We start from the raw sequence: 22,108 nt of genomic DNA, 5'->3' as shown, positions 1-22,108 counted from the left end.
GTGACAGCTCCTCTCTATCCCTCTGTACAGACTAGAATAGTGACAGCTCTGCTCTATCCTTCTTTGTCCTGTACAGCCCAGAATAGTGACAGCTCTGCTCTATCCCTCTGTACAGACTAGAATAGTGACAGCTCTGCTCTATCCCCCTGTACAGACTAGAATAGTGACAGCTCCTCTCTATCCCTCTGTACAGACTAGAATAGTGACAGCTCCTCTCTATCCCTCTGTACAGACTAGAATAGTGACAGCTCCTCTCTATCCCTCTGTACAGACTAGAATAGTGACTGCTCCTCTCTATCCCTCTGTACAGACTAGAATAGTGACAGCTCTGCTCTATCCTTCTGTACAGATTACAATAGTGACAGCTCTGCTCTATCCCTCTCTGTACAGACTAGAAAAGTGACTGCTCCTCTCTATCCCTCTGTACAGACTAGAATAGTGACAGCTCTGCTCTATCCCTCTGTACAGACTACAATAGTGACAGCTCTGCTCTATCCCTCTCTGTACAGACTAGAATAGTGACTGCTCCTCTCTATCCCTCTGTACAGACTAGAATAGTGACTGCTCCTCTCTATCCCTCTGTACAGACTAGAATAGTGACAGCTCTGCTCTATCCCTCTGTACAGACTAGAATAGTGACAGCTCCTCTCTATCCTTCTGTACAGACTAGAATAGTGACATCTCCTCTCTATCCCTCTCTGTCCTGTACAGACTAGAATAGTGACAGCTCTGCTCTATCCCTCTCGGTACAGACTAGAATAGTGACAGCTCCTCTCTATCCCTCTCTGTACAGCCTAGAAGAGTGACATCTCCTCTCTATCCCTCTCTGTACAGACTCGAAGAGTGACAGCTCCTCTCTATACCTCTCTGTACAGACTAGAATAGTGACAGCTCCTCTCTATCCCTCTCTGTACAGCCTAGAATAGTGACAGCTCTGCTCTATCCTTCTCTGTACAGACTAGAATAGTGACAGCTCCGCTCTATCCCTCTGTACAGCCTAGAATAGTGACAGCTCCTCTCTATCCCTCTGTACAGACTAGAATAGTGACAGCTCCTCTCTATCCCTCTGTACAGACTAGAATAGTGACAGCTCTGCTCTATCCCTCTGTACAGACTAGAATAGTGACAGCTCTGCTCTATCCCTCTCTGTACAGACTAGAATAGTGACAGCTCTGCTCTATCCCTCTGTACAGACTAGAATAGTGACAGCTCTGCTCTATCCGTCTGTACAGACTAGAATAGTGACAGCTCCTCTCTATCCTTCTGTACAGACTAGAATAGTGACAGCTCTGCTCTATCCCTCTGTACAGACTAGAATAGTGACAGCTCTGCTCTATCCCTCTGTACAGACTACAATAGTGACAGCTCTGCTCTATCCCTCTGTACAGACTAGAATAGTGACAGCTCTGCTCTATCCCTCTGTACAGACTACAATAGTGACAGCTCTGCTCTATCCCTCTCTGTACAGACTAGAATAGTGACAGCTCTGCTCTATCCCTCTGTACAGACTAGAATAGTGACAGCTCTGCTCTATCCCTCTGTACAGACTAGAATAGTGACAGCTCTGCTCTATCCCTCTGTACAGACTACAATAGTGACAGCTCTGCTCTATCCCTCTGTACAGACTAGAATAGGGACAGCTCTGCTCTATCCCTCTGTACAGACTACAATAGTGACAGCTCTGCTCTATCCCTCTGTACAGACTAGAATAGTGACAGCTCTGCTCTATCCCTCTGTACAGACTACAATAGTGACAGCTCTGCTCTATCCCTCTGTACAGACTAGAATAGTGACAGCTCCGCTCTATTCTTTTATATAGGGAACAGAGGGCATTACTGACTCATTTCCCTTCAGTATATAATAAGGACTTCGGGGAGCTCTCTTCCTGGTAGGGGCCCCCCAGTTGTAAGCTGGGGGACGCATGGTATCACAGCCCCCCCCCCCCCCCCTTCTGTCATTAGTTAGTATATGTAAGTATAGCTTTAGTGATTTTGTAGGAGTTTGGTATGTATAGGGTTAATAGAGATAGTTTAAGAATGGTATGTGCTGTTGCTGTGCTAAGTGTGAAGTTTTATTTCCCTAGTACAGTAGTTGGTATAGTCTTCTCTGGAAGCTTCCAGTTACTGGGCAAAACATCTGGAACTGAACAGCTGATTGGCAGCTGTGTTTAGGCAGGAAACACAGAAGGTGATAAATGAAAGGAATTCTGCCTGGTCAATCAGTTCATCAGGTGAAGCTGGAGAGAGAAGTTCTTCAAGTCCAGCTAGAAAAGAAGAAACAGTTATCGTCATGGAAGACTTGCTGAAAGGAATGCTAAAGAAGGCAGAAAGCAGAGGAAAAGAAGACTGGCTCCAGAATTGCAGTTTTGGTTAAAGACGGACGTGAGGATAAAGCATCTGGGAGCCACGTCTGGGATGTGGCACAAGAAGAAGTCTCTGAGGGGAGTGAAGCCGGCAGAAGGAGTGAGGCTGCACCGTGCTGCAGTCAGGTGCCTATAACAGCAACAGAACAGAGGCCTGGCAAGAAGGTAATGAAGCAGGTGAGCGGTGTGTTTTGCTCAGCCTGTGGCAGCTGGATCATCGCATGGAGTGGTTACTTTGGAAGCAGGTCAGGCAGGAGTTATGGAGAAGGCAGGGGTGGGAGAGGGCCTGAGATGGAAGTGTTACCTGCTAAGTGGATCAGGGAGGTAAAGCATGTTTACTCTCATCCTTTATCCGGCTCTGGTAAGTAACTGCTGAGTCCTAAAGAGCGGACGAGTGAGAGGCAGGAGCGTCAAACCCAGCAGCATCAGCTGGATAGGATGCAGAGAGGAGACAGTGAGGGAGGACATGGAGTTTTTGGCGCCATCTAGTGGATCTGGTGATAAATCATTTTCTATTGAATGTTTTCAAGATAAATTTAATAGGATGGTTAGTTTTGTGAATTCTTTTTCAGATTTTATGAGGTAATCAGTGGCACATAATTCGCCAGCTGAAGTATGATTTAATTGAGAAATCCTATTCTATTGAATGTTTTCAAGATAAATTTAATAGGATGGCTAGTTTTATGAATTCTTTTTCAGATTTTATGAGTAATCAGTGGCGTTTAATTTGCCAGCTGAACTATGGATTAATTCACCTGAAAGAAATGTTTGAAGGTAATACAATTGATACTGATGATGTTGAATCAGTTAATTTGCCTATTATTGAAAAAGGTGCTGGAGTGTCTCAGAGTTGTGTAAAGGAGGTTTTGCATGTGTATTAACACCGTTAGGTTTTCATTTACAAGTGCCAGTTAAAGAGAAGATTTGGAGAAATGAGTATATTGACATTTGGAGTTTGCTTCCTTCTAAAAAGGAGAATTTGGTTAAATTAGATAAGTCTGATAGGTCAGAAGATGACAAGAAAAAAGTTCCATATATGTCTTTTCATAATTGTTTTAAACTTTTTGTATTTATGCTGCCATTTTAAAACAACCGCATCTATGTAGTGGTTTGTTTCAGCAGGCGGATATTATTCAAGACGCATATAGATAATTTGGTGATTCGGCTTGGATCACATATGATGAATCATTTTAGCAAAAGCTTGCAGTGTATCCATCTTTAAGATGGGGAATTAAGGATATTGGTTTGTGGTTAGATGTGTTGTTGCCTCCATAGCTGTTTCTTAACAGACAATCTAGTGTCAGTCAGAGCTCCAGTCAAAGTACTTTTCGAAAAGGGGTGTGCTTGGCATACAATGAGTCGCAATGTAAGTGGCCAGCCAACTGCTGCTATAGGTGTGAGTGCTCATTCTGTGCAGGAACTCACCCAAAAAAGCCAGTCAGTCATAGCATGCTCCAAGTACAAAGGAGCAAGTGGCAAAGAGCATTGACTCCAGTGAGGCTATCCAAATGCTACCATTTATAGAGGTGTATCCAGACAGGGAGAAGGCGGAGTTAATAACTAAAGGTTTTCAGCATGTTTTTCATGTTCCTGCCTTTTCTGGTAAAGGTTGTGAAGAATTTAAAATCTGTGTTTCATTACGATGTTGTAAGGGAAAAATTGTCAAAATAGTTAAAAATGAATAGGATTGCTTGGTCATATCTTACCCAGAGAAAGTACATTAAATGATGACATTGACAAAAATTTTGCAAGTGTTCAGTATGCATCTTTTCACCAGGCGGTGGAGTTATTATCTAAAATTTGGAGTTAATACATGATGGCTAAAGCAGATATTAAGTCTACTTTCCGGTTATTGCCTGTGGATCCTGAGGGTTTTAACTCTTTGGGTTTTTATTTTGATAATGAATATTACTTTGACAAGTGTCTGCCTATGGGTTTTTACTTTATCCTGTTCTTATTTTGAATCTTTTTCTAATAAGTGCTGGTATTCAGCATTATCTAGATAATTTTATTTGTAGGTGATAGTGATTCGGACTTATGCAGCAGGGCCTTAGACGGTTTTGTTCAGATGGCCAAGTTATTTGATATACTTTTAGCAGAGGAACAGACGGCTTATCCTTGTTATGTTTTAGATTTTATGTGTCAAAATTGATAGCACAAAGTTGGAATTTTCGTTACCGGATTAAAAGATTGATAAGATGGAAAAATTTTTGGGCAGTTTGTTGGATTAAAAGAAAAAAAAAAGTGTGTGTTTAGAGAGTTACAATCAGTTTTGGTTTTTTTGAACTTTGCTAACAGAATAATACCCATGGGAAGAGTATTTTTTAAAAGGTTGGAGATTTTAGCCCTCGTCGCAAAATACAAAGTCACATTTCAGACTTACGAAAGAATTGAAGGAATATTTAGCTCTTTGGTTTGAATTTTTTACAAAATGCAATGGTAAAAGCTATGTTCAGGATCCTTTTATTGATTAAGATGCGCTTGAATTATTTTCGGACTTAGCTGGAAGTTTGGGTTATGGCCAGCGGCTTCAAAAAGATGTCGGTGCATGGGAGCCACCATCTTCATGACGATTTCTGTAAACAGAAATGTTAACAGTGATGTAATAAGGCAAATCACCTTTCCTCAGCTGTTGTGCATGCGTTTCAAACGCAATGAAAACGCTGGTCAAAACACAACGTATGAACGCGCCCGTACAATGAGCCGTGGCTCATTGTAATGAAGGATATGCAAAAACGCCATATACTGCAATACAGTAGCATTGCAGTATATGGTAGGAACAATCGAACCATCTAGGGTTAATGTACCCTAGAGGGTCTAAAAAATTGTGAAAAACAACAAGAAAAAATTTAGAAAATTAATAAAATATTAAAAATTCAAATCACGCCCTTTTCCCTAGAACTGATCTAAAATATAATAAACAGTACAAAAATCACAGACACATTAGGTATCGCCGCGTCCCAAAATGCCCAATCTATCAAAATATATAAACGGTTATGACCGGCGGTGACCTCCGACACGGGAAATGTCGCCAAATGTCTGAAATGCGACTTTTACACCTTTTAACATGACATAAAAAAATTAATGAAAAGTGATCAAAATGTTGCACAGTCCTCAAAATGGTAGCAATGAAAACGTCGGCTCATTTCTCAAAAAATGACACCTCCCCCAGCTCTGTAAACCAAAATTAAACATTCGTTTAATTTTTGAAAATGTATTAAAACGCAATAAAACCTGTATAAATTTGGTATCACTGCGATTGTACCGAACCAAAGAATACAGTAGACGTGTTATTTGGAGCGCAGAGTGAAAGTCGTAAAAACTGAGCCCACAAGAACATGACGCACATGCATATTTTTTTTTCAATTTTTCCGCATTTTTTTCCTGTTTCCCAGTACATGGCATGTTATAATAAATAACATCACAGGAAAGTAAAGTTTGTTCCGCACAAAATAAGCCCTCACACAGCTCTGTACACGGAAAAATTAAAAAGTTGTGGATTTTTGAAGGTAGAGAACGAGAAATGAGCAAAAAAATCCTGCGTCCTTAAGGGGTTAAAATAGCGTTAACACATATGTTTGTGAAACACGTGTGTTAACACTGTGTTAAGGCCGGTGATGCATGTGGCATTTATGTTGCGATATTGAAAACGCATGTGCTTGATGTAGGTTATTTGCATGCAGTGTATCTTGGAATTTGTAAAAACACAGTGATTGTGTTCTCCATGCTGTTTGAGCATGTAATCACATGAGTTCCAAAACGCAGATCACAAACACATGCGTTTTCAAAAACCAATATGAAAAGCAAGGATGCATACATGAAAAGAAAAAAATGCACCTAAAACAGCACGTGTGTCACCGGCGTAACACATGCATTTTGTAAACACAATAGGGCACATTTACTTACACGGTTCATTCACAATCCAGCGGCGCGTTCTCCGACGCTGATTCGGGCTCTGCCAGGATTCACTAAGGTCATGCGCCCGATGTGCACCAGGTGTCGCTGCTGCTCTGAAGTACGCCGGAGTTCACCTCCTCCGTTTCGGTGTATGTGAGTGCTATTCTAGCGACACAAATTCTTTTTTAAATTCCACGTTTTTTCCTAGTGGTATTTTCACAAAATGACACCAGCTAGCAGCTTGTGTCGTTTTGGCCACCCACTGCATCTATCAATAGGCCTAAACCAGCGTATGATAAATCTCCCCCAATATGAGCATATGGTAGAGTTATGCAACTTTATTCTTTTATTACTTTTCCACACAATGGTGGACAGTTTCACAGTTGATTAATGTATTTACCTTTCTTCCCAGCCACCATGGTGAATATTATTACACATATCCGAGAAGGGTGGACGTATGCACTGGTGCCCCTAGGAGCTGTTGTTGGATACTATCTTGATAGATGGAATGATTCCAGGATGAGTCTTTTCAAGAATAAAAGTAAACTTTTCCAGAGGTAAGGCCATCCTTGTTTTCTTTGGGGTCTGGCAATGTGCATAGTACTGGTATGCTGGAAGTGTTGTACCACAGAAAAATAATATCATACACATAAAATATAGTCTTTGTGTAATGAAAACTTCATCAAATTTCTGAGGCTTGACATTTCATATTGCAACACTACAGTAATATATATATCATATTCAATTAAAAACACTCTTGTAATGATTCATAGATTTTGTTACAGTTGTATGCAGTTTAGACAACCCTCTCGGAGGTGAACAGAGCAGACACACTTTACTTGCACACCTACATTGTAACATACTACAGACCCTATTCTTGATTTACTGTTTTTTTGTTTTCTTATTCCTTTTTTTTTTCTTCTCTCTGCAGGGAACTGAAACACAATGAAGAGGCATGGAAGTAAAACTAGGAGGCTGCTACAGCAATATTGTAATGATCAAAAGTCATGTTCTTCAAAGTTTAAAGCACACAATATAATAAATGGTATTTGGAGTAAAAGTATATCCTCAATATTACTTGGTGAAGATAGACAATGTTCACCTGGTTCTTGTCTAGGTCTCCTGCAATGTGCTGTTTTGATGCCACATGAGGGGGGCAACCTGGGCTCAAATAAAGAAAAAATGTTTATCATTCAATGTTTTTTGTTTGTTTGTTTTTTTTCTGGGTGGTCTAGAATCCACTCTTACCCTAATAAGAGCTTTTCTTAGTACTGACCTTCGCTCTACCTGGGCCTCAAGATTTGATAATACTTGGAGCTCCAATCTTGGCTCATAGTGTCATACCCCGATACGGTGGTGTTGCACACTGGGATGTTTGGAGTTAACATGTTTTTAACATGTAACATGACTTTGTTTTCTTTGAAGTCACTAAGATCTCTCATAAATTGGTATTTTTTCCAATTTTGTATAAATGTAAGTTAATAAATTATGTACATCGACTTTTGTAAAATCTTTTCTTTCAACTCAAACAAAGCTTGCTCCCACAATAGCCAACATAGAAACGGTGATCTTACAGTAGGAAATATTGTTATAGTAGTACCACAGTAGCCAATATAGTAACTGTGCCTCCATATTAACAAATAAAGAGGGTGTAAGAAAAAGTGTGGAATGGTGGAATACATAGCAAAATACACATTGGATTGAAAAAAATTAAAAAATGTGTCATATATTTTTCAAAAATCTATCCAATGAAACCAAGCACCTCATCTGCCCATCCCTTAGGCGGGGGCAACTTAAAAACCTTAAAGGAAACCTACCATTTCAAATGGTAGGTTTAAGCTGTAAACACCGAGCACCAGCTCAGGGTGAGCTGGTGCCGGTGCTTAGTTTCGTTAGTGTTAAAACCGCGGTATCGCGGTTTTAACACTTTTTAAACTTTATAGCAGAAGCCGCTTCGGCTTGCGGCATTTCCTATGTAGGCGCGCGCACGATCGTGCGCACGCAGCGCCGAAGCAGTTTATGCTATAAAGTTTAAAAAGTGTTAAAACCGCGATACCGCGGTTTTAACACTAACGAAACTAAGCACCGGCACCAGCTCACCCTGAGCTGGTGCTCGGTGTTTACAGCTTAAACCTACCATTTGAAACGGTAGGTTTCCTTTAAAGGGTATCTACTACTAGGATGAAGGATTGTATGCAAATGAACCTGAGGGGCTCCAGGTTCCATAGGTATTAATGGAGCGTGGAGCCCCACAGACTCATTTCTATACAGTTTTTCATCCTGGTGGTAGATGTCCTTTAAATGGGAACCCCCATTTTTATCACAGTTTCAGATTCCCCAGGAAAAATTACATTGATTTAACCTAGAGCTTTTTCAATTTTGGTGACGGCTGGCACTCCCAACGCCAAAAGTCCAAATGTGTTGAAAAAGGGGTTATTTCGATAAATACACGAGATTCAAAATCTGAAAATAGACATATGCAATTCTTTTTCTAAGAGCCATGTTACCAAATTTAAGCACTTATAGAAAATTCCCATCTTCAGAAGGGAGGAAATTTAAAGTGTAACCGTCATTCTGAGCAAAAAAAAAAACTAAAATACATAATTCTGCTCTAGGTGTCCCTGGGAATCATTCCTCAAAGTATTTTGCCTCTCGGTCCTCATTTAGTACCTTTTTTTGGCCCATAACAACCAGGGTTTCCAGCTCTCAAAAAAAAACTACAATCGGCAAGATGGAGGACTTCTCCCGAGCTGCACCAATTCCATGGAATACCGAACCCCCAAAGCTTCAAACGTGCTCTTAAAACCCATTTATTGAGGCAGGCCTATCACACTCGCTAACCGCATGCAACCTGTAACTCTCTTTATTAACCAATTCTAGGTACTTCTCATGTCTGTTTTCCAGAAAATGTCAGGTTCCTATTGTTTCATATGACGGTTTGTACTCAGTAATGTCTTGTTTTATTTGAATATGCTCCCCAGAATCTGTCACTTTCTAAAGATTATTATAGTGTCCAGTCATACAAGAGAATAGAACACATATGTATTGCATTAGGAGGTGGCGGTATTGGGGGGTTCTATGGCGATTATGTGAGCCTCACGGTTTTATAGTTCAGGTGCAGTACTGCCGACAACCAACACCCCGATTTATTTGTTGTGCCATAAGGATGTACATACATCCCCACAATTGTTGTGTGAATGCAGCTTAATTGTGAAGGCCCAGTTTTATCCTCTTAATGCGTTATTACCTTCACGTATATCATAATTCCATTAAAGGGAACCTACCACCACGATTCTACCTATAAAAGGTAGAACAGGTGGTAGGTGGATGTAAGGGTCGTGAGGATAGCTCTTTTTAGAGCTAATCCTCACGTCCCCGCTAACTTTTGGTAAACTTTATTGAACTAATATGGAAATTTAGTTATGCGGCTACTGGGGCGTACAGTAGCCGGGCACGAGGCTACACAGCGCGGCTACTCCACACGCCCCAGTAGCGACATTACTCCTCCTACCCTGTTGTGTGCGGCGCACAGCTCCTCGTAGCTGCGCGCCCTTATCCGTCATGATGGCGTTCTGCGCATGCGCAGAACGCAGGCCCGCGGCTGAGCAGTAGCCGGCTTGTCCAACAGGGTAGGAGGAGTAACGTCGCTACTGGGGCGTGGAGTAGCCGCACTGTGTAGCCTCCTGCCCAGCTACTCCACGCCCCAGTAGCCGCAAAACTAAATTTACATATTAATTCAATAAAGTTTACCAAAAGTTAGCGGGGACGTGAGGATTAACTCTAAAAAGAGCTATCCTCGCGTCCCTTACATCCACCTACCACCCGTTCTACCTTTATAGGTAGAATCGTGGTGGTAGGTTCCCTTTAAATATGTATGAAGAGGGTTGACAAGCGGTACCCTCTCCATACACGGTGAGCAGTGGTGGATTAAGTGTCCCATTGCCTTTTCACACAACTAGGGCCCCCTCCCCACCGCCCAAACCAACATGTGCCCAGATGTTAGGACTTTGAATACTACTCTATATCCTTAATCCTACAATGTTCATAAAAGTAATTTAATGATGAACTTCAAACCTGCCCTTATAACCCGTCTACTTAGGAAAGCCAATCACATGTATTAGATATGGACTTTTGCTGTGTGCCAAGGTTGATGCCACACATGGCATTTTTGCTCCGTTTGTAAGCATCTTAATAGATGAACAGATTCAAAGCTGCCAAATGCATGGTATGGTTTTTAAAACGCATGCTTAACCCCTTTCCGATTTTAGGGCACTTCTATAAAGAAAAGAGGAGACTCAATAAGGAAGACACTTTAATATAACAGATTTTATTACACATTTTGTTAATAGAGTCAGTAATTGATTATTTTACATAGTAAAACAGTTGATCACTTGTCACTTCATGTATAATCTAATGAAAAATTCCTGCTCTGCTACATGGAACTACAAGTCCCAGCATGACTTGTAGTTACATCCTGGACAGATCTCCAGAAAGCTAAATGCAATGATGTACAAGTGATTGCTTTAGAGAAATGTTTTCTCCCAATATGAGGGCTCCATAAGGTTTTTGGCCATTTTAAAACTCCATTGCAGTGATCCTTATTTTTCAATACCTCATTTCAATCCCCCACAAAGTAGATAACCCCATACAAGGGCCATTACACTCCTCCTGTTCAGCCATATGTAAGTTGAGGCAGGCCCCGCTGGTCAGATCTTCCCAACGTCCATGGACCTATTAGAACACTGAGCATCTTAAAAAAAGAAACTTTATAAGATATAAAATCACATAAACAGCATAAAGGAGAGTTCACTGTATAATGCAAACATCCACTATAAACAATCTGGCGGGACAGGAGGGGCGTAGAAATTTGCTGGACAAGCAGGTCTCTGGATGATGCTGTTCCGGGCGCTTGAACCACTTGCCCCTACAGGTCAGGCACCACACGGGTTGGCAGTAGAACTGCTGGCACTCTCCTTTGTTGGGCACGTAGCAGTACTTCACAAGCTTGATGTTGGCGTTAGTCTGCATACAGCCGATACAGGGCTCCAGTTCCCGGAATGAGTAGTTACAGGTATAACTTGTACGTACCTGATGACAAAGGGGATATGCAACACCCCTGCCAATATATGGGCAGAGGAGTAGCGAATAAGGCCCTCAACCTGTTAGAACCCATCTAGTGAGTCTGATCAACTCATAAAGAGGGAATGCAGTAAGTCTCAGGTAATCAGCAGCTGTAGATTCTGCCTGAACAGGCAAGGGTTAAATGGATGCGATTCTGTCTACCAATTGTATTGCACCATGTACACTGGAGTGTCATTGGAGAGTTAGCCACCCCCTGACCAGGATAACAAAACCCCTGAAAAGGGAGGGGCAAGTCCTCTTTTCCAGCCACCTCTGACCAGAGAGGTCAGTCAGTTCCAGAGATCTTAGCGCACATGCTCTTACCACAGGCCTCAGCTCTCATTATAGAGCACATCATGTCAGAGGAGAGAAACTGTCTGCGCACCATCAGCACTAACACTCAGCTAAACCCAGGATAAAAGCTGCACCTTCCACAACTGAACACAGCTCCATCCCAGCCTGCATCTGCTACCAGGCTGGTGACCCAATTCCTGAGGACCACTCCAGTAGTCTGTAATGTACCAATGGGGGGGTATTGGTGCTAATGTACCAATGGGGGGGTATTGGTGCTAATGTACCAATGGGGGGGTATTGGTGCTAATGTACCAATGGGGGGGTATTGGTGCTAATGTACCAATGGGGGGGTATTGGTGCTAATGTACCAATGGGGGGGTATTGGTGCTAATGTACCAATGGGGGGGTATTGGTGCTAATGTACCAATGGGGGGGTATTGGTGCTAATGTACCAATGGGGGGGTATTGGTGCTAATGTACCAATGGGGGGGGGGTATTGGTACAGTAGCCGCATAACTAAATTTACATATTAGTTCAATAAAGTTTACCAAAAGTTAGCGGGGACGTGAGGATTAGCTCTAAAAAGAGCTATCCTCACGACCCTTACATCCACCTACCACCTGTTCTACCTTTTATAGGTAGAATCGTGGTGGTAGGTTCCCTTTAATGGAATTATGATATACGTGAAGGTAATAACGCATTAAGAGGATAAAACTGGGCCTTCACAATTAAGCTGCATTCACACAACAATTGTGGGGATGTATGTACATCCTTATGGCACAACAAATAAATCGGGGTGTTGGTTGTCGGCAGTACTGCACCTGAACTATAAAACCGTGAGGCTCACATAATCGCCATAGAACCCCCAATACCGCCACCTCCTAATGCAATACATATGTGTTCTATTCTCTTGTATGACTGGACACTATAATAATCCTTAGAAAGTGACAGATTCTGGGGAGCATATTCAAATAAAACAAGACATTACTGAGTACAAACCGTCATATGAAACAATAGGAACCTGACATTTTCTGGAAAACAGACATGAGAAGTACCTAGAATTGGTTAATAAAGAGAGTTACAGGTTGCATGCGGTTAGCGAGTGTGATAGGCCTGCCTCAATAAATGGGTTTTAAGAGCACGTTTGAAGCTTTGGGGGTTCGGTATTCCATGGAATTGGTGCAGCTCGGGAGAAGTCCTCCATCTTGCCGATTGTAGTTTTTTTTTGAGAGCTGGAAACCCTGGTTGTTATGGGCCAAAAAAAGGTACTAAATGAGGACCGAGAGGCAAAATACTTTGAGGAATGATTCCCAGGGACACCTAGAGCAGAATTATGTATTTTAGTTTTTTTTTTTGCTCAGAATGACGGTTACACTTTAAATTTCCTCCCTTCTGAAGATGGGGATTTTCTATAAGTGCTTAAATTTGGTAACATGGCTCTTAGAAAAAGAATTGCATATGTCTATTTTCAGATTTTGAATCTCGTGTATTTATCGAAATAACCCCTTTTTCAACACATTTGGACTTTTGGCGTTGGGAGTGCCAGCCGTCACCAAAATTGAAAAAGCTCTAGGTTAAATCAATGTAATTTTTCCTGGGGAATCTGAAACTGTGATAAAAATGGGGGTTCCCATTTAAAGGACATCTACCACCAGGATGAAAAACTGTATAGAAATGAGTCTGTGGGGCTCCACGCTCCATTAATACCTATGGAACCTGGAGCCCCTCAGGTTCATTTGCATACAATCCTTCATCCTAGTAGTAGATACCCTTTAAAGGAAACCTACCGTTTCAAATGGTAGGTTTAAGCTGTAAACACCGAGCACCAGCTCAGGGTGAGCTGGTGCCGGTGCTTAGTTTCGTTAGTGTTAAAACCGCGGTATCGCGGTTTTAACACTTTTTAAACTTTATAGCATAAACTGCTTCGGCGCTGCGTGCGCACGATCGTGCGCGCGCCTACATAGGAAATGCCGCAAGCCGAAGCGGCTTCTGCTATAAAGTTTAAAAAGCTTAACGAAACTAAGCACCGGCACCAGCTCACCCTGAGCTGGTGCTCGGTGTTTACAGCTTAAACCTACCATTTGAAATGGTAGGTTTCCTTTAAGGTTTTTAAGTTGCCCCCGCCTAAGGGATGGGCAGATGAGGTGCTTGGTTTCATTGGATAGATTTTTGAAAAATATATGACACATTTTTTAATTTTTTCAATCCAATGTGTATTTTGCTATGTATTCCACCATTCCACACTTTTTCTTACACCCTCTTTATTTGTTAATATGGAGGCACAGTTACTATATTGGCTACTGTGGTACTACTATAACAATATTTCCTACTGTAAGATCACCGTTTCTATGTTGGCTATTGTGGGAGCAAGCTTTGTTTGAGTTGAAAGAAAAGATTTTACAAAAGTCGATGTACATAATTTATTAACTTACATTTATACAAAATTGGAAAAAATACCAATTTATGAGAGATCTTAGTGACTTCAAAGAAAACAAAGTCATGTTACATGTTAAAAACATGTTAACTCCAAACATCCCAGTGTGCAACACCACCGTATCGGGGTATGACACTATGAGCCAAGATTGGAGCTCCAAGTATTATCAAATCTTGAGGCCCAGGTAGAGCGAAGGTCAGTACTAAGAAAAGCTCTTATTAGGGTAAGAGTGGATTCTAGACCACCCAGAAAAAAAACAAACAAACAAAAAACATTGAATGATAAACATTTTTTCTTTATTTGAGCCCAGGTTGCCCCCCTCATGTGGCATCAAAACAGCACATTGCAGGAGACCTAGACAAGAACCAGGTGAACATTGTCTATCTTCACCAAGTAATATTGAGGATATACTTTTACTCCAAATACCATTTATTATATTGTGTGCTTTAAACTTTGAAGAACATGACTTTTGATCATTACAATATTGCTGTAGCAGCCTCCTAGTTTTACTTCCATGCCTCTTCATTGTGTTTCAGTTCCCTGCAGAGAGAAGAAAAAAAAAAGGAATAAGAAAACAAAAAAACAGTAAATCAAGAATAGGGTCTGTAGTATGTTACAATGTAGGTGTGCAAGTAAAGTGTGTCTGCTCTGTTCACCTCCGAGAGGGTTGTCTAAACTGCATACAACTGTAACAAAATCTATGAATCATTACAAGAGTGTTTTTAATTGAATATGATATATATATTACTGTAGTGTTGCAATATGAAATGTCAAGCCTCAGAAATTTGATGAAGTTTTCATTACACAAAGACTATATTTTATGTGTATGATATTATTTTTCTGTGGTACAACACTTCCAGCATACCAGTACTATGCACATTGCCAGACCCCAAAGAAAACAAGGATGGCCTTACCTCTGGAAAAGTTTACTTTTATTCTTGAAAAGACTCATCCTGGAATCATTCCATCTATCAAGATAGTATCCAACAACAGCTCCTAGGGGCACCAGTGCATACGTCCACCCTTCTCGGATATGTGTAATAATATTCACCATGGTGGCTGGGAAGAAAGGTAAATACATTAATCAACTGTGAAACTGTCCACCATTGTGTGGAAAAGTAATAAAAGAATAAAGTTGCATAACTCTACCATATGCTCATATTGGGGGAGATTTATCATACGCTGGTTTAGGCCTATTGATAGATGCAGTGGGTGGCCAAAACGACACAAGCTGCTAGCTGGTGTCATTTTGTGAAAATACCACTAGGAAAAAACGTGGAATTTAAAAAAGAATTTGTGTCGCTAGAATAGCACTCACATACACCGAAACGGAGGAGGTGAACTCCGGCGTACTTCAGAGCAGCAGCGACACCTGGTGGACATCGGGCGCATGACCTTAGTGAATCCTGGCAGAGCCCGAATCAGCGTCGGAGAACGCGCCGCTGGATTGTGAATGAACCGTGTAAGTAAATGTGCCCTATTGTGTTTACAAAATGCATGTGTTACGCCGGTGACACACGTGCTGTTTTAGGTGCATTTTTTTCTTTTCATGTTTGCATCCTTGCTTTTCATATTGGTTTTTGAAAACGCATGTGTTTGTGATCTGCGTTTTGGAACTCATGTGATTACATGCTCAAACAGCATGGAGAACACAATCACTGTGTTTTTACAAATTCCAAGATACACAACTGCATGCAAATAACCTACATCAAGCACATGCGTTTTCAATATCGCAACATAAATGCCACATGCATCACCGGCCTTAACACAGTGTTAACACACGTGTTTCACAAACATATGTGTTAACGCTATTTTAACCCCTTAAAGGGGTATTCTCATCTGGGCACTTACATTCAGTTTCATTAATCGGCCAAATATAAACATTTCTTCAATTGGATGTTATTAAAAGAAATGTTCCTGTGTGAAGATAATTTCTCATAAATGTAACCATGTTGTCCCTTAGAAACGAGATAGCTTCCTCGGATACGGCCACGTCTGATAGATTGAGTGCACAAAGAAAAAAAAGCTTATTGTATATGAAATGTCTGGGGAGTTGCTGCAGGTCCTACAGCCGTCCTGTGGTAATGATTGCTGGATCCTGGTGGTCTGGCAGGGCTCTATAGCGCAAGTCTGGCCACCGCTGCCAGAGTGTGACGTGGTCGTATCCGAGGAAGCTATCTCGTTTCTAAGGGACAGAATAACTACATTTATGAGAAATTATCTTCACACAGGAACATTTTTTTTTAATAACATCCAATTGAAGAAATGTTTACATATGGCAAATGAATTTAATTAAATGTAAATGCCCAGATGAGAATACCCCTTTAAGGACGCAGGATTTTTTTGCTCATTTCTCGTTCTCTACCTTCAAAAATCCACAACTTTTTAATTTTTCCGTGTACAGAGCTGTGTGAGGGCTTATTTTGTGCGGAACAAACTTTACTTTCCTGTGATGTTATTTATTAACAAAAAAAAATGCAGAAAAATTGAAAAAAAATATGCATGTGCGTCATGTTCTTGTGGGCTCAGTTTTTACGACTTTCACTCTGCGCTCCAAATAACACCTCTACTGTATTCTTTGGTTCGGTACGATCGCGGTGATACCAAATTTATACAGGTTTTATTGCGTTTTAATACATTTTCAAAAATTAAACGAATGTTTAATTTTGGTTTACGGAGCTGGGGGAGGTGTCATTTTTTGAGAAATGAGCCGACGTTTTCATTGCTACCATTTTGAGGACTGTGCAACATTTTGATCACTTTTCATTAAATTTTTTTATGTCATGTTAAAAGGTGTAAAAGTCGCATTTCAGACATTTGGCGACATTTCCCGTTTCGGAGGTCACCGCCGGTCATAACCGTTATATATTTTGATAGATTGGGCATTTTGGGACGCGGCGATACCTAATGTGTCTGTGATTTTTTTTTACTGTTTATTATATTTTAGATCAGTTCTAGGGAAAAGGGCGTGATTTGAATTTTGAATATTTTATTAATTTTCTACATTTTTTTTTTTCTTGTTGTTTTTCACAATTTTTTAGACCCTCTAGGGTACATTAACCCTAGATGGTTCGATTGTTCCTACCATATACTGCAATGCTACTGTATTGCAGTATATGGTGTTTTTGCATATCATTCATTACAGTGAGCCACCGCTCATTGTACGGGCGCGTTCATACGTTGTGTTTTGACCCGCGTTTTCATTGCGTTTGAAACGCATATACAACAGCTGAGGAAAGGTGATCAATGGATGCATTAAAAAAAAAACGCATGCGGATTTTAACGGACTGCTTAAAAACGGCCCAAAAACGGCCTTTTTAAGTTACATTTTTAGTTGGTTTTAGTTAAATCGTTAAAAAAGGCATCCGTTTTTTGAAAACGCATCTGTTTTTGTCTGGTTTTCCGAATTTGGTTTGGTTTTCCGAACAAAAACGGCTGCGTTTTCAAAAAAACACATGCATTTAAAAAAAAAACAATGCGTGTTTTAACGATCTGAAAACGCACTACCTAAAAACAATCTAAAAACGCCACGTGTGACTTGACACTTAGGCCGCGGTCACGCGTACCGCTAGGCGTCCGTCAAAACGCGACGCTAGCGCACAGGGGAAGGTCCTCGGCCCGAACGCACATGCGTTTCCAGGGAAACGCCTGCGATCGGGAACGAGCCGCCGGTGTTTCGCGTTAAATTAAAGCAAAACACCGGCGGCTCGTTCCCGAGGGTAGGCGTTTCCATAGAAACGCCGATGCGATCGGGCCGAGGCCCGCTCCGATGGGCGCGACTTTGTCTGCGTTTGCGAGCGCAGACAAAGCGCTACGTGTGGCGCCAGCCTTATGCGGTTTTTCAAATGTTCAAATGCATTGCTTGATGTTTATTAATTGCATTCAGCTGTGTCTCTTGGACTTTGTAAAAGACCAGTGATCTTTTTTTCTATGCTTTGTGCATGTAATCGCATGCGTTTCAAAACGGAGACCACAAACACATGCGTTTTCAACTGCTTTGACGACCGAAATAAAAACGCCTCTCCAAAAAACACAGACAAAAATGCCAAATTAAGACACTTTAACCAAAAACCCATTAAAAAAGCCAACATGCAAATAAGATGCATTTTTTCAAGTATGCAAGTATTGCCAGAGCACCATCAAGAGATCATGTTCACACTGACCAGTCCAAGTGGTCTGACCATATTATAATAGACTTGGAGCAGATTAGGCTCCTTTATTTAAAACAATTCTCTTATTAAAGACTGAACTCAGTGATGATCTGCAGTCTTTTTCTTTATACATGGATACATACAGTACAGTTTATACATTCTGTCATTAAAAAAACAAAACTATCCTTGTTGTCTATAAGAACCAATCACAGATCAGTTTTCATTTCCAAAAGAAATGAATGCGGTTCTGTGATTGGTTGCCATGTCAACATAAAAACTCCCACGATGCCCGGCCGCCTTCATGGCCGGAAGTGTGCACATGTTCCCGCCGTCTCACAGCAATGGAGAGTTTGGCGGGACGTTTACACGTGGTGTTCGCCGTGTGCTTCATGTTTCCCGCCAATGAGATCCACTCGGCCGGGATAACCGAGCAGAAGCTGCTGTCCGGCGGGTTAGTGAGCGAGAACGTGGCTTCATCCACTATCATGTACGCGGGCCACGGCTGCGTTATTGGGGTGAGTGCGCACCATGCGGGGTTCTTAATGCACTTCGTGCAGCTGTGCCGTCGGTGAGTGTTTTCCCCTACATATCTGAACTTCTCGGTACTCCCCCCCACACACACATGATGTTGCTCCCCCCCCCCCATTGGTACATTAGCACCAATACCCCCCCCCCCCACCCCATTGGTACATTAGCACCAATAAACCCCCCCCCATTGGTACATTAGCACCAATACCCCCCCATTGGTACATTAGCACCAATACCCCCCCATTGGTACATTAGCACCAATACCCCCCCATTGGTACATTAGCACCAATACCCCCCCATTGGTACATTAGCACCAATACCCCCCCATTGGTACATTAGCACCAATACCCCCCCATTGGTACATTAGCACCAATACCCCCCCATTGGTACATTAGCACCAATACCCCCCCATTGGTACATTAGCACCAATACCCCCCCATTGGTACATTAGCACCAATACCCCCCCATTGGTACATTAGCACCAATACCCCCCCATTGGTACATTAGCACCAATACCCCCCCATTGGTACATTAGCACCAATACCCCCCCATTGGTACATTAGCACCAATACCCCCCCATTGGTACATTAGCACCAATACCCCCCCATTGGTACATTAGCACCAATACCCCCCCATTGGTACATTAGCACCAATACCCCCCCATTGGTACATTAGCACCAATACCCCCCCATTGGTACATTAGCACCAATACCCCCCCATTGGTACATTAGCACCAATACCCCCCCATTGGTACATTAGCACCAATACCCCCCCATTGGTACATTAGCACCAATACCCCCCCATTGGTACATTAGCACCAATACCCCCCCATTGGTACATTAGCACCAATACCCCCCCATTGGTACATTAGCACCAATACCCCCCCATTGGTACATTAGCACCAATACCCCCCCATTGGTACATTAGCACCAATACCCCCCCATTGGTACATTAGCACCAATACCCCCCCATTGGTACATTAGCACCAATACCCCCCCATTGGTACATTAGCACCAATACCCCCCCATTGGTACATTAGCACCAATACCCCCCCATTGGTACATTAGCACCAATACCCCCCCATTGGTACATTAGCACCAATACCCCCCCATTGGTACATTAGCACCAATACCCCCCCATTGGTACATTAGCACCAATACCCCCCCATTGGTACATTAGCACCAATACCCCCCCATTGGTACATTAGCACCAATACCCCCCCATTGGTACATTAGCACCAATACCCCCCCATTGGTACATTAGCACCAATACCCCCCCATTGGTACATTAGCACCAATACCCCCCCATTGGTACATTAGCACCAATACCCCCCCATTGGTACATTAGCACCAATACCCCCCCATTGGTACATTAGCACCAATACCCCCCCCCATTGGTACATTAGCACCAATACCCCCCCCCCATTGGTACATTAGCACCAATACCCCCCCCCATTGGTACATTAGCACCAATACCCCCCCCCCATTGGTACATTAGCACCAATACCCCCCCCCCATTGGTACATTAGCACCAATACCCCCCCCCATTGGTACATTAGCACCAATACCCCCCCCCATTGGTACATTAGCACCAATACCCCCCCCCCATTGGTACATTAGCACCAATACCCCCCCCCATTGGTACATTAGCACCAATACCCCCCCCCCATTGGTACATTAGCACCAATACCCCCCCCATTGGTACATTAGCACCAATACCCCCCCCCCATTGGTACATTAGCACCAATACCCCCCCCATTGGTACATTAGCACCAATACCCCCCCCCCATTGGTACATTACAGACTACTGGAGTGGTCCTCAGGAATTGGGTCACCAGCCTGGTAGCAGATGCAGGCTGGGATGGAGCTGTGTTCAGTTGTGGAAGGTGCAGCTTTTATCCTGGGTTTAGCTGAGTGTTAGTGCTGATGGTGCGCAGACAGTTTCTCTCCTCTGACATGATGTGCTCTATAGTGAGAGCTGAGGCCTGTGGTAAGAGCATGTGCGCTAAGATCTCTGGAACTGACTGACCTCTCTGGTCAGAGGTGGCTGGAAAAGAGGACTTGCCCCTCCCTTTTCAGGGGTTTTGTTATCCTGGTCAGGCGGTGGCTAACTCTCCAATGACACTCCAGTGTACATGGTGCAATACAATTGGTAGACAGAATCGCATCCATTTAACCCTTGCCTGTTCAGGCAGAATCTACAGCTGCTGATTACCTGAGACTTACTGCATTCCCTCTTTATGAGTTGATCAGACTCACTAGATGGGTTCTAACAGGTTGAGGGCCTTATTCGCTACTCCTCTGCCCATATATTGGCAGGGGTGTTGCATATCCCCTTTGTCATCAGGTACGTACAAGTTATACCTGTAACTACTCATTCCGGGAACTGGAGCCCTGTATCGGCTGTATGCAGACTAACGCCAACATCAAGCTTGTGAAGTACTGCTACGTGCCCAACAAAGGAGAGTGCCAGCAGTTCTACTGCCAACCCGTGTGGTGCCTGACCTGTAGGGGCAAGTGGTTCAAGCGCCCGGAACAGCATCATCCAGAGACCTGCTTGTCCAGCAAATTTCTACGCCCCTCCTGTCCCGCCAGATTGTTTATAGTGGATGTTTGCATTATACAGTGAACTCTCCTTTATGCTGTTTATGTGATTTTATATCTTATAAAGTTTCTTTTTTTAAGATGCTCAGTGTTCTAATAGGTCCATGGACGTTGGGAAGATCTGACCAGCGGGGCCTGCCTCAACTTACATATGGCTGAACAGGAGGAGTGTAATGGCCCTTGTATGGGGTTATCTACTTTGTGGGGGATTGAAATGAGGTATTGAAAAATAAGGATCACTGCAATGGAGTTTTAAAATGGCCAAAAACCTTATGGAGCCCTCATATTGGGAGAAAACATTTCTCTAAAGCAATCACTTGTACATCATTGCATTTAGCTTTCTGGAGATCTGTCCAGGATGTAACTACAAGTCATGCTGGGACTTGTAGTTCCATGTAGCAGAGCAGGAATTGTTTTACTATGTAAAATAATCAATTACTGACTCTATTAACAAAATGTGTAATAAAATCTGTTATATTAAAGTGTCTTCCTTATTGAGTCTCCTCTTTTCTTTATAGAAGTGCCCTAAAATCGGAAAGGGGTTAAGCATGCGTTTTAAAAACCATACCATGCATTTGGCAGCTTTGAATCTGTTCATCTATTAAGATGCTTACAAACAGAGCAAAAATGCCATGTGTGGCATCAACCTTGGCACACAGCAAAAGTCCATATCTAATACATGTGATTGGCTTTCCTAAGTAGACGGGTTATAAGGGCA

At 42.3% G+C, this 22,108-nt stretch overlaps 3 protein-coding genes across 6 annotated transcripts; 2 read left to right on the top strand and 1 right to left on the bottom strand.

Annotated features, from left to right (window-relative positions):
• The first annotated feature begins 2,202 nt into the window (after positions 1-2,202).
• On the top strand, positions 2,203-7,456 carry LOC140068818 (NADH dehydrogenase [ubiquinone] 1 beta subcomplex subunit 1-like). Of its 2 annotated transcripts, none has more exons than XM_072114204.1 (3): positions 2,203-2,527; positions 6,672-6,816; positions 7,191-7,456. In XM_072114204.1, the coding sequence occupies exons 2-3, from the start codon at positions 6,677-6,679 to the stop codon at positions 7,222-7,224; spliced, it is 174 nt and encodes a 57-aa protein (XP_071970305.1). In that variant the 5' UTR covers positions 2,203-2,527; positions 6,672-6,676; the 3' UTR covers positions 7,225-7,456. The 2 variants fall into 2 exon arrangements, with proteins under 2 accessions (XP_071970305.1, XP_071970304.1); XM_072114203.1 differs by having other exon boundaries at positions 2,518-2,539.
• Positions 7,457-14,382: 6,926 nt separating this feature from the next.
• Positions 14,383-15,447, bottom strand: LOC140068817 (NADH dehydrogenase [ubiquinone] 1 beta subcomplex subunit 1-like). Its single transcript, XM_072114202.1, has 2 exons — positions 15,023-15,447; positions 14,383-14,648 (listed from the first exon to the last, which is right to left on the bottom strand). Exons 1-2 carry the CDS (start codon positions 15,187-15,189, stop codon positions 14,615-14,617), a joined length of 201 nt encoding a protein of 66 aa, XP_071970303.1. The 5' UTR covers positions 15,190-15,447; the 3' UTR covers positions 14,383-14,614.
• Positions 15,448-18,535: 3,088 nt separating this feature from the next.
• On the top strand, positions 18,536-21,795 carry LOC140068816 (E3 ubiquitin-protein ligase TM129-like). Of its 3 annotated transcripts, none has more exons than XR_011848575.1 (2): positions 18,536-18,774; positions 21,106-21,795. XR_011848575.1 is itself a non-coding variant. In XM_072114201.1 (2 exons), the coding sequence occupies exons 1-2, from the start codon at positions 18,601-18,603 to the stop codon at positions 21,413-21,415; spliced, it is 456 nt and encodes a 151-aa protein (XP_071970302.1). In that variant the 5' UTR covers positions 18,536-18,600; the 3' UTR covers positions 21,416-21,795. The 3 variants fall into 3 exon arrangements, 1 of the variants encoding a protein (XP_071970302.1); XR_011848576.1 differs by having other exon boundaries at positions 18,536-18,827; XM_072114201.1 differs by having other exon boundaries at positions 21,134-21,795.
• The last annotated feature ends 313 nt before the right edge of the window (positions 21,796-22,108 follow it).

Source organism: Engystomops pustulosus, chromosome 7, assembly GCF_040894005.1.
Source record: "Engystomops pustulosus chromosome 7, aEngPut4.maternal, whole genome shotgun sequence".
Classification (NCBI taxonomy): domain Eukaryota; kingdom Metazoa; phylum Chordata; class Amphibia; order Anura; family Leptodactylidae; genus Engystomops; species Engystomops pustulosus.
Note: the sequence above shows the minus strand (reverse complement) of the source record. Positions and strands in the feature narration are given on the sequence as shown.

Excerpts from the sequence above, each read along its gene's own strand:
- LOC140068818 (XM_072114204.1), top strand. The coding sequence starts at position 6,677 with ATGGTGAATATTATTACACATATCCGAGAAGGGTGGACGTATGCACTG. Across the intron at positions 6,817-7,190 it reads AAAAGTAAACTTTTCCAGAG|GGAACTGAAACACAATGAAG; the intron begins GTAAGGCCATCC and ends TTCTCTCTGCAG.
- LOC140068817 (XM_072114202.1), bottom strand. The coding sequence starts at position 15,189 with ATGTATTTACCTTTCTTCCCAGCCACCATGGTGAATATTATTACACAT. Across the intron at positions 14,649-15,022 it reads AAAAGTAAACTTTTCCAGAG|GGAACTGAAACACAATGAAG; the intron begins GTAAGGCCATCC and ends TTCTCTCTGCAG.
- LOC140068816 (XM_072114201.1), top strand. The coding sequence starts at position 18,601 with ATGGAGAGTTTGGCGGGACGTTTACACGTGGTGTTCGCCGTGTGCTTC. Across the intron at positions 18,775-21,133 it reads GCCACGGCTGCGTTATTGGG|GTACGTACAAGTTATACCTG; the intron begins GTGAGTGCGCAC and ends CTTTGTCATCAG.